Source organism: Vitis riparia, chromosome 14, assembly GCF_004353265.1.
Source record: "Vitis riparia cultivar Riparia Gloire de Montpellier isolate 1030 chromosome 14, EGFV_Vit.rip_1.0, whole genome shotgun sequence".
NCBI classification, from domain to species: Eukaryota; Viridiplantae; Streptophyta; class Magnoliopsida; order Vitales; family Vitaceae; genus Vitis; species Vitis riparia.
In genome coordinates this window covers 1,375,200-1,386,926 of record NC_048444.1, presented here as the reverse complement: position 1 = coordinate 1,386,926, position 11,727 = coordinate 1,375,200, and the positions used below count along the sequence as shown (strand labels likewise).

The window sequence follows — 11,727 nt, the reverse complement described above, 5'->3', positions numbered from 1 at the left end:
ATACACTTTATTTTCAATAAGATCAATGTACAATAAGGTGTTTATTCATGGATAACATGGTAATTCCTGACATTGTAGATGCATGGTTTCATTAGACACAGAAGGCAAAAAGTGAGGTTCCATTGGTAAAGGATGCAGTAAAGGATCCAAGATTGACCTTATATCCATTCCCGAGATAGATGCATCCATTACTCGCTGAGATGCCCCCATACACAGTGGCTCCAGTGTTGTGTGACCATAGGATTTTCCCAGACCTGGCATCCATGGCATATATTGGTCCTGTTGGATGTGTTGATCCACCAAAGAGGACACCATTAGCAATGGTCACAGGACCATTGGAGGTGGCATTGCTAGGATCAGCTGTGGACCATAGTATTTTGCCTGTGCTGGCATCCATTGCCACCCATCCACCGGCAGTTGTGTTTTTCTCAGATGGTTTGAGAGTGAAGTTCTTACTGTCACTATTGGCAATGTTGGTGTAGACTCTTTTGTTGTCAGTAGCTGCTCCCCATGTGCCTCCTCCAGTAAGGCCTCCAGGTCCTGCCTCCTGCATCAAATCCTTTTAGTTAGCCAAGCCTCCAGACTTCTATGGAACATTTATTAGGAAAATGTGAAGGCATTTTTCTATGGTGATATCTACTCACAGTGGACCAGACAAGGCTACCATTATAACGGTCTAGAGCCCATGCAAACCCACTTTTCTGAACCGCAGAAACAACATCCCGCTTGGTTCCATTTAGATTTATGCTCAGCATAATTGGTGCCTCCCCGAAATCAGCATCTGGGTTAGGGCCAGGTGGGCAATTAGGGGTTGAAAGATTGTTACATGCAAAGAACCACAAATCATAGCCTCCTAGTTGCCTGTACCACTTGATCTTGCCAGAGTCTAAATCAAATGCTAAGATTGAATTGGAGTGGTTATCGGGCTCAATGCATTGGTCAGTTTGAGTGGGGGCAGTTTGATTATTCTGCTGTTCCTGGCATTCTCGAATGTTCAAAGGAGCTGAATATAACCAGTGGCAACATATACAAGATTTCTCCGGACATCCATGGAAGGGCTACTTCCCCAGATAGCCGCTCCAGCATACTCTCCTCTCTTGCCATGATTATCTGGCAAAGTGAAGGTCTGCCACAGTATGACACCCGTTTTGATGTCTAATTTAGAGAGGCTACCACGGAAGACACAGCATTGCTCAATGCTGAGTTCTTCTTCTACTGAGGATGTTCCAACATAGAAACCTCTGCATTTTGAAAAAGAGTAACATTTTATTTCATATTCTGTGCTTCTTCATATAAGATAGACACTGCAAAATTCTCATTTTGATCTGAAAATTAGTTAGGTAAACAACGAACTAATTCAAAAGTAATGGTCTGATAATCACACACCCAACTTTTTTAAATATGAAGTCAATGGCCACAAAGTAAACAGAATAAATCTGTCTACTGTTTTAAAAGTATATGTATTTTCTTTAAATGTCTAGCCATTGACTTTAATAATAGTTAATTAAGTTTGGGCTATACAATCTGATTAATTATTAAATCAATGACCGGCCATATACAAAATATACATATTAAGCTATGTCTTCTTTATCATGACATATGGACTTCTCAAGCTATTAAGAAAAAGTAAGTCCCTACTTCAGGTCATTGTCTGGTTGTTCTTTCTTTTCAGTAATTTCTAAGATGTGTTGAGAGTGGTAGAGTTGCTTACCCCTTGTGAAATGTTCCAGACATGGTAACAATACCTGTAGGATTGCTATCCAGCCTAGTAGACCATACAAGCCTTCCTGTTGCTTGCTCAACGGCAATGACAACAGCAGGACCATAGATTCCAACGATGAGCATGTCATCAGCCATTGTTGGAGTTGATCTTGACACTGTCCAGTTGACATTAACAATCAAACCGGTTCCATTAAGGCCAGTTAACGTCTGTAGGTTCTGCTTCCATACAAGAGATCCATCTGTTGCTTTAACTGCATAGAGGTACCCATTCCAGCTTGGGAAATAAAGGGTACCATTGAAGATTGCTGGTGTAGCAGTTATGTCTTGCCCTGCGTAGAATTCCCACTTCAAACTTAGCTTGGAAACAGTTTCTGGGCTGATCTTGGTCTCACTGCTGGCGTATCTTCTGTTGTACAAATCTCCTCCATGGTTTAGCCAATCTGCTGGCTCTTGGTGTGAATACTCATGACTTAAACTATTCCACTGGAACCAAACACCAAAACTTAAGTTAGTGAATTGACATCAAAACAAAGGAGATACTGAGAAAGACACTTACACTTGAATCTGCACTAGCTGTGATTGCCAGTAGAGAAAACATGCATAGGAAAAGCACAGAAGGATTGTTGTAGAATTCATGAGGTGCCATATATGGAAGTGGAAGTTTAGGTTCTTTCAACAAGATTTGAGGACCTTTTAGACTCATTCACTGTACCTTATATGGAGGAGCTGGGAGGCTTTTAACTTTCTTTATTCTAAGTTATTTCCTGGTCAATAATCAGTATTAATATCACATTATTCAGATCATTCAAGATTTGCTTATGTTTGCATATGTTGTGGCAGTTAAAGGAAAAAAGCATTCACGTTAGGAGCTATTAGTACTTATATTACACGCATGCGTGAAGGACTTTCATGAAGAGATGGAAATCAAATGGCTGATACTAGATTCTATAATAAGTAATCCTTGATATACGAAGAGACATGTTTTCTTCATTCATCAAGATTACATTGAAAATTAGCATGATTTCTTTTCTATTTGATATTTTGAGTTCACTCTGGGAGGTTTCCTGATCATGATGGTTTATGCCCATTATAGATATTCCCCAGTTGCTTGTTCCTAAAGACCAATCCTTATTGCCTATTAGTTCTATGAAAATTAATGATTGACCGAGTTCTGATTCTTATATCGTCACATTATTCTAACAAATATTAGATTATTGTCTCATACCATGTTTTTATCTATGACATTTATTTTTCCTATTAGCCTAAATCATGGTTTGACCAAACAACAGGAGCCTTCTCTCTTTATCTGCTTTCACATCTGATAAGAGGGTTTGGATCTCATGTCTATGGTCAGTATCTCTCTATTGGTGTATTACGTTTCTTCTTTGTACCATCTCTCAGATGCAGCCATTGATTCAGTTGTTAGTCTCTGTAAAGAAGGTGCTTAGTTTCAACCATATGAGAATTGAAATCAAAGATAGGACGAGGTGTTTACTCATCAAAAAAAAAAAAAAAGATAGGATGAGGTGTTCATTCATGGATATTGCGGTAGTTTTTCAGCTGACTGCTGCCTGGTCTCATGTGAGACAGGAGACAAACGGTGAAGGGATTAAACTGTTGAAGATTAACTGAATATCCACTTCTGACACATGCATCCATCACTCACAGAGGCACCTCCAAACACAGTCGCTCCTGTGTTGTATGACCATAGGATTTTCCCAGACAGCGTCCATGGCATATGTTCCTCGTCCATTTGTGGATCCAGCAAAGAGGATGCCATTCACTATGGATACTGGGCCAGAAGCGGTGGCAGCTGACCATAGGATTTGGTCTGTGCCAGCATACATTGCTACCCATCCACCATCATTTGTGATCTCATCTGATGGTTTGAATATGAAGTTCCTGCTGTTGATATTGGCAATGTTGGTGTAGACCATCTTTTTGTCTGTGGCTGCCCCGCAGATGCCCCCTGGTTAGGCCCCCAGGTCCGGCATCATGTATAAAAACCTCTGGTTAGCCAAAGTCCCTACCAAGCTTCAGACATTCTGAAATTGACTCTGCTGAACTTTCCAAAATATTCTGAGCCATGAATTTGATCTCCATATTAAGGTGTTTGTCTAAGGTCGCTCACCGTGGACTAGATAAAGTTGTCATCATTGCGATCTAAAGCCGATGCAAAACCCCTTTTCTGAACCGTGACAACAAGGTCTTGTGTTGTTTCCTCATTAGGACATGCAGCTGGCATCATTGGTGCCTCCCCAAAATCTGCCTCTGGGTTTAGGGTCAGTTGGGCGATTAGGAATGATTATTACATGCATAGAACCATACATTGTAGCCACCCAGTTGCCTTTACCACTTGATCTCACACGAGTCTAAATCCAAGACCAAGATCAAGTTCGAATAGTTATCAGGCTCAATACTCTCGTCTGGTTGACTGGGGACAGTTTGGTTGTTCTGCTTTTCCTTGCATTCACGTACAGACAAGGGAGCTGAATATGTTGGGCATGTGGTAGCTCTGATACCATTTGTTGATAAAATCACTAACATCCAAGCATAGTAAGAGAAAAAATAAAATAAAGTAGAGAAGACAAAATATTGACTTGGTTCAGTATAATCACTTAGGGAGATCAATTTTTTTTTATAAACTTTAAAATTATACATTTTAAACTTTCTTAATCTTTCTCTACCAAAAACCTAATATACTCATTCCTTGCCACATCAATGGATGGGCTGCTTCCCCAGATAATAGCTCTGGCATATTAACCGGCCTCACCCTTATTGTCCGGCAAAAAGGTCTGCCAAATGATGGCACCAGTTTTCTTATCTAACCTGGAGAGACTACCCTGGAAAATGCAGCATTTTTCAATGCTGAAGCCTTCTTCCAGTGAAGATGTTCCAACATAGAACCTTTATACATAGAAAAAGGTCTTTCAATTAATGGCCAAACTCTTTACAAAGCCATGATTGTTTCTGGGATGACAAGAGAGCTTTAAGAGTTTGCTTACCCCTAAAGAAAAGTTCCAGGCATGGTAACAAGGAGCAGCACTGCTATCCAGCCTAGTAGACTACACAAGCCGTCCTGTAGGTCCAGTGCAACAACAACAGCCAGACCATAGATTCCGACAATGAGCATGTCACTGGCTATTGTCGGAGTTGATTTTGACAGTGTCAAGTTGACATTATTAATGAACCCAGTTGCATTAAGGCCAGTTAACTCCTGTAGTTTCTGCTCCCATACAAGAGAACCATCCAACGCTCTCACCTCGTGGAGGTATTCATTCCAGCTAGGGAAGTAAAGGGTCCTATTGAAAATTGCTGGTGTAGCAGTTATGTCTTTCCCTACACAGAATTTCCACTTCAAACATAGCTTGGAGACAATTTCTTTGGCTGATCTTGGTCTCACTGCTGGCATGTTTTCTGTTGTGCAAATCTCCTCCATGGTTTAACCAATTTGTTGATTCACAAGTCTACTGAAATAAACCACCAAAATCAATTTTGAAGCTAATGAACTGAGACGTAGATAAAATAATAGATATTAAAAGTGATCAATATATACTTTGAATAAAAATCTTTTAAAAATTATTATTTTTTGTTTTTAAACATTGGGTTGTGTAAAGGTCGGCATGATTGAAAAAGGGCCATGGGCCATGGTGGTGAATAATAGTTTGGATGCTTGAACAGGCATTTTGACCTTAACAAATCCAAACTAAATTTACGAAAATTCATGATTCATTTGACTCTCTTCCAGAATCACTTTTGAAAATATATTTATCAGCAAATCCTTACCTAAACAATAAATTATACACTACCAAGGTTCTCATTTTCCTTGATTGTATATACATCCTCATTCAACACTTTATTTTTCCTGGAAACATATCATGTGAAGTGTTTGTTCATGGATATATGCTACGTAGATTCACCCCTGAAATATGGCTGGGTTCATGACAGACAGAAGGCAAAGAGTGAAGTTCCACCTGTGAATGAAAAATGTGGTCCACTGTTGACATTGTATCCACTCCCAACATAGATGCATCCGTTACTCACCGAGGCGCCTCCGAACACAGAGGCTCCAGTGTTGTGCGACCAAAGGATTCTTCCAGAGGCGGCTTCCATGGCGTACATTGGTCCTGTTGGATGTGTTGATCCAGCAAAGAGGACACCGTTAGCGATGGTCACTGGACCATTGGTGCTGGCATTGCTGGGATTGGCTGTGGACCATAGGGTTTTGCCAGTGTTGGCATCCATTGCCACCCATCCGCCGGCGTTGGTGATTGTGTTGGATGGTTTGAGAGTGAAGTTCTTGCCATCGCTGTTGAGAATGTTGGTGTAGACCCTCTTGCCGTCCGTGGCTGCCCCCCAGGCGCCTCCTCCAGTAACGCCACCAGGTCCGGCCTCCTGCATCGAAACCTTTTGGTTAGCCAAGATTCCACATAAGAAATTGGCACCCTTTAAACTTCAAAAACTATGAATTTTTTAGTAGACTCTAATACTATATTAAGCTATTAGGGGAATATATAGACTCACGGTGTACCAAACGAGGCTGCCATCATCGCGATCTAAAGCCCATGCGAAACCACTTTTCTGAACCGCCACTACAATATCTAGCATGGTTCCATTGAGATATATGCTCAGCATCATTGGTGCCTCCCCAAAATCAGCATCTGGGTTGGGGCCAGGTGGGCAATTTGGGGTCGAAAGATTGCTACATGCCCTAAACCACAGGTCGTAGCCTCCTAGTTGCCTGTACCACTTGACCTTGCCGGAGTCTAAATCAAATGCTAAGATGGAATTGGAGTGGTTATCAGGCTCAATGCAAGGGTCAGGTTGAGTAGGGACAGTCTGATTGTTCTGCTGTTCCTGGCATTCACGAATATTTAAAGGAGCCGAATATAGGTTACCAGTGGCAATATATACAAAATTTCTCAGGACATCTATGGAAGGGCTGCTTCCCCAGATAGCTCCACCGGCATACTCTCCTTTCTCGCCATGATTATCCGGCAAAACGTAGGTCTGCCACAGTACGGTACCCGTTTTGATGTCTAATTTGGAGAGGCTACCCCGGAAAATGCAGCACTGCTTAATGCTAAGTTTTTCTTCGAATGATGATGTTCCAACATAGAAGCTCCTTTACATTTAAAAATATTACTCAGCATCAGCCCACAAGTACATATACACAGCGGATCACTTGGTCAAGTGGAAAAACCATACTAACGCTCTTTAAACAATACTAGTTCTAATTTTTTGGGCAACCAGGTAGAATTAATTCAAACACCACCCAGTGGCTGCAATCTTTTCTGTGTAACAACTCAGTTGTGTTTCAAAGTCATACTACGGAGAATTAGTCAGACAATCCTAATGCCTTATAGCTGAAAAGTTTAAATTAAATAATACATTTTGATTAACTATAAAAAGTCAATGTACAGCCATATATATGCTAATTAAGTGTATTATTGTACATACGTATAGATACTTTATATATTGGCCATTCAGTTACACTACGAATATATATATATATATTAGAGAGAGAGAGAGAAGCCTATCATATGAACATGTCAAAGCTACCAGAAACTCAAAAGAAAGTATATGAATTAGAATGATTATATTTAAATAGCACATCATAATTCACTCTGTGTCTTTCTCCATTAATTGTTGACTGCTAAGATGCAAAGAGAGGTTTAATTTAGGGTAGCTTACCCATTATGAAATGTTCCAGACATGGTAACAGCGCCTGCCGGATTGCTTTCCAGCCGAGTAGACCACGCAAGCCTTCCTGTTGCTCGGTCAACGCCAATGACAACAGCAGGTCCATAGATTCCAATGATGAGCATGTCACCAACTATTGTTGGAGTTGATCTAGACACTGTCCAGTTAACATTAGTAACAAATCCGGTTGCGTTAAGGCCAGTTAAATTCTGCAGGTTCTGCTTCCATACAAGAGATCCATCTGATGCTTTAACCGCATAGAGGTATCCATTCCAGCTTGGAAAGTAAAGGGTACCGTTGAAGATTGCTGGTGTAGCAGTTATGTCATTCCCTGCATAGAATTCCCACTTCAAACGAAGCTTGGAAGTGGTTTCAGGGCTGATATCGGTCTCAGTACTGGCGTATCTTCTGTTATACAAGTCTCCTCCATGGTTTAACCAGTCTGCTGGAGCTTTATGAGAGTCCTTCTGGCTCATACTATCCCACTGGAAACAAACACCAAAATCAAATTGTAATTTAGTGAATTGAGGCCAAAAGAAAGGAGAGATCGAGAGAGACTTACACCAGAATCTGCTTTAGATGTGATGATGAGTAGCCAAAACATGCATAGAAAAAGGGCAAAAGGATTGCATTGATGAGGCTCCATGGAGGTGGAGTTTGTCTCACAAGTTTTCAGATCAGTCTTGTCCTTCTGTATATTGTATCTCATATATTGTATTTCATATATATGACTTATATGATCTGACTTTGAGGGTTCTTATCTTTCATTTTCACACTTTTTTGGCTATGAATCTGGTCATCTTACCTTGTACATTGGTTAGCGATCAGTATCACCATGTGATTCTTGTTATCAAACCGCATATACTAAATCAACTGCTCGAAGTTATGATCATTTATAAGACGCATGTATGAGTGGAGGTCATTTATATTCTTTAGAATTTATGTTGAGAACATGGAGACATTTTTGATGATTAATAAATCAAATGATTAAGACTCCTATGTTTGTTTTTTGTTTTTTGTTTTTGTTTTTAAGTTTTGTTTTGTTTTGTTTTGCATTTTGTAATCAATTGACTGAATCAACCCGGTATTTGGCTGACACCTGTTCCCCATGCAAAGAAGGTACGACATTTTCAAATACAATATTGGAGGGATCATAAAGCCGTGTGTATATATAAAAGATTAATTTTTGTTTACTTTTTCCCAAGGATTAATCCTAGTTGCATGTTATTTCTGTTAATATTACTAATTAAGGATATAGTTGTTACATTATAATCAGTTAGTTTAGTCTTTCAAACATGATTTGTGTTGGAAAGTAAACTTGGTTTAGATAGGGAGTTGGGTACCTATCCATTGGTATCTTAGTACTTAATTGATTTACTACATTTGCACTGCTGTAAGATCATGGGGACCAGTTCTGAATTTCATTCATCTGGGATTACGTTATGACTGCGTTATTAATAGCACAGCATCTCATACAATAGTATTAACGGCACTCGAATATATTAATTGCTGCCTTTGCCTCAGGGCGTAGTGCAGTGCCTTCTGTCAATGAATGAAAGGTACTGATCTGGAGTATGAGTTTCTCCGGTATCTAAGTAATATAAGATATATAGTTCATGACATGGATTTTAATTAACACATATTGATCCTTGAAGAAGTCTATAGGTTGATACATTCACTCCAGCACTCAAATATACATTTTCCTTTATTTTTCAGTAGAAATATATCATATAAGTTGCATGTTTATTCATGGATATATGGTAAGTAGATTCATAGCTGAAAAATGGGTGGGTTCATGAGAGACAGAAGGCAAAGAGTGAAGTTCCACCTGTGAGTGAAAGCAATGTGCCAACGTTGACACTGTATCCACTCCCAACATAAATGCATCCGCTACTCACCGAGGCGCCTCCATACACGGAGGCTCCAGTGTTGTGTGACCAAAGGATTCTTCCAGAGGCGGCTTCCATGGCGTACATTGGCCCTGTTGGATGTGTTGATCCAGCAAAGAGGACACCGTTAGCGATGGTCACTGGACCATTGGAGGTGGCATTGCTGGGATTGGCTGTGGACCATAGGGTTTCGCCAGTGTTAGCATCCATTGCCACCCATCCACCGGCGGTTGTGATTGTGTCGGATGGTTTGAGAGTGAAGTTCTTGCCACTGCTATTGACAATGTTGGTGTAGACTCTCTTGCCGTCCGTGGTTGCCCCCCAGGTGCCTCCTCCGGCAAGGCCACCAGGTCCAGCCTCCTTCATCAAAAGTACCTTTTGGTTAGCCAATTCCACATAAGAAGTTGGCACCCTTTAGGGGAATATGTAGACTTACAGTGGACCAAACGAGGCTGCCATCATATCGATCTAAAGCCCATGCAAAACCACTTTTCTGAACAGCCACTACAATATCTAGCATGGTTTCATTGAGATATATGCTCAGCATCATTGGTGCCTCCCCAAAATCAGCGTCTGGGTTAGGCCCAGATGGGCAATTTGGAGTCGAAAGATTGCTACATGCGAGGAACCACACGTCGTAGCCTCCCAGTTGCCTGTACCACTTGATCTTGCCGGAGTCTAAATCAAATGCCAAGATGGAATTGGAGTGGTTATCAGGCTCAATGCATTGGTCAGGTTGAGTGGGGACAGTCTGATTATTCTGCTGTTCCTGGCATTCCTGAATATTCAAAGGAGCTGAATATAGGTTACCAGTGGAAACATATACAAGATTTCTCTGGACATCTATGGAAGGGCTGCTTCCCCAGATGGCTGCACCCGCATACTCTCCTCTCTCGCCGTGATTGTCCGGCAAAGTGAATGTCTGCCACAAGATGGCACCAGTTTTGATATCTAATTTGGAGAGGCTACCCCGGAAGATGCAGCATTGCTCAATGCCAAGAAGTTCTTCTAGTGATGATGTTCCAACATAGAAGCTCCTGGTACATGTAAAAAGATGATTCGGTATCAGCCCACAAATACATATAACACAGCTGATCACTTCAAGTGAACTAATTAATTTTCGTTTTCTACTAGGTAGAACTAATCAAACACTTGCTAGTGGCTGCAATCATTTCTGTATAACAACTCATAGCTGTGTTTCAATGTCATACAAGGGAGAATTAGTCATATAATCCTGCATACCTTGCCGCTGAAAAATTTAAAATAATACAGCTTGATTAACTATAAAAAGTCAGTGTGTAGCCATATGCTAATTAAATATATTATTGTATTGTGTAAGTCTATGTATAGATACTTTGTAGATAGGCCATTCACTTACACACCATTGCATATATGTGTAAGTATGTATCTTGAACCCCAGGAAGGGTTATTGACTGTCATTAGTATATACATGTGTAGAGAAAAGCCATCATCTGAAGATATCAAAGCTACCAGAAACTCCTAAGAAAGTATGTGAATTGGAATGATTACAATTAATTAACATATCATAAGTCACTCTTTTTCCTTTCTCCATTAATTGTGGACTACTAAGATGCAAAGAGAGGTTAAATTCAGGGCTGCTTACCCTTTGTGAAAGGTTCCAGACATGGTAACAACGCCTGCCGGATTGCTTTCCAGCCGAGTAGACCACACAAGCCTTCCTGTTGCTCGGTCAACGCCAATGACAACAGCAGGTCCATAGATTCCAATGATGAGCATGTCACCAGCTATTGTTGGAGTTGATCTAGACACTGTCCAGTTAACATTAATAACAAATCCGGTTGCGTTAAGGCCAGTTAAATTCTGCAGGTTCTGCTTCCATACAAGAGATCCATCTGATGCTTTAACCGCATAGAGGTATCCATTCCAGCTTGGAAAGTAAAGGGTACCGTTGAAGATTGCTGGTGTAGCAGTTATGTCTTTCCCTGCATAGAATTCCCACTTCAAACGAAGCTTGGAAGTGGTTTCAGGGCTGATTTCGGTTTCAGTACTGGCGTATCTTCTGTTATACAAGTCTCCTCCATGGTTTAACCAGTCTGCTGGATCTTTGTGAAAGTCCTTCTGGCTCATACTATCCCACTGGAAACAAACACCAAAATCAAATTGTAATTTAGTGAATTGGGCAAAAAGAAAGGAGAAATCGAGAGAGACACTTACACCAGAATCTGCTTTAGATGTGATGATGAGTAGCCAAAACATGCATAGAAAAAGGGCAAAAGGATTGAATTGATGAGGCTCCATGGAGGTGGAGTTTGTCTCACAAGTTTTCAGATCAGTCTTGTCCTTATGTATATTGTATCTCATATATTGTATTTCATATATATGACTTATATGATCTGACTTTGAGGGTTCTTATCTTTCATTTTCACACTTT

At 40.5% G+C, this 11,727-nt stretch overlaps 3 protein-coding genes across 3 annotated transcripts; all 3 read right to left on the bottom strand.

Moving 5' to 3' along the window:
• Window positions 1–91: 91 nt before the first annotated feature.
• LOC117929970 (polyvinylalcohol dehydrogenase-like) lies at window positions 92–2,368 on the bottom strand. Its single transcript, XM_034850414.1, has 5 exons — window positions 2,279–2,368; window positions 1,712–2,205; window positions 1,031–1,241; window positions 645–977; window positions 92–547 (listed from the first exon to the last, which is right to left on the bottom strand). The coding sequence occupies exons 1-5, from the start codon at window positions 2,366–2,368 to the stop codon at window positions 92–94; spliced, it is 1,584 nt and encodes a 527-aa protein (XP_034706305.1).
• Window positions 2,369–5,476: 3,108 nt separating this feature from the next.
• Window positions 5,477–8,141, bottom strand: LOC117929913 (polyvinylalcohol dehydrogenase-like). Its single transcript, XM_034850358.1, has 4 exons — window positions 7,988–8,141; window positions 7,417–7,910; window positions 6,247–6,847; window positions 5,477–6,117 (listed from the first exon to the last, which is right to left on the bottom strand). Exons 1-4 carry the CDS (start codon window positions 8,132–8,134, stop codon window positions 5,662–5,664), a joined length of 1,698 nt encoding a protein of 565 aa, XP_034706249.1. The 5' UTR covers window positions 8,135–8,141; the 3' UTR covers window positions 5,477–5,661.
• Window positions 8,142–9,108: 967 nt separating this feature from the next.
• On the bottom strand, window positions 9,109–11,672 carry LOC117930987 (polyvinylalcohol dehydrogenase-like). The gene is made up of 4 exons (XM_034851824.1): window positions 11,511–11,672; window positions 10,939–11,432; window positions 9,751–10,351; window positions 9,109–9,674 (listed from the first exon to the last, which is right to left on the bottom strand). Exons 1-4 carry the CDS (start codon window positions 11,655–11,657, stop codon window positions 9,219–9,221), a joined length of 1,698 nt encoding a protein of 565 aa, XP_034707715.1. The 5' UTR covers window positions 11,658–11,672; the 3' UTR covers window positions 9,109–9,218.
• Between the last annotated feature and the right edge of the window lie 55 nt (window positions 11,673–11,727).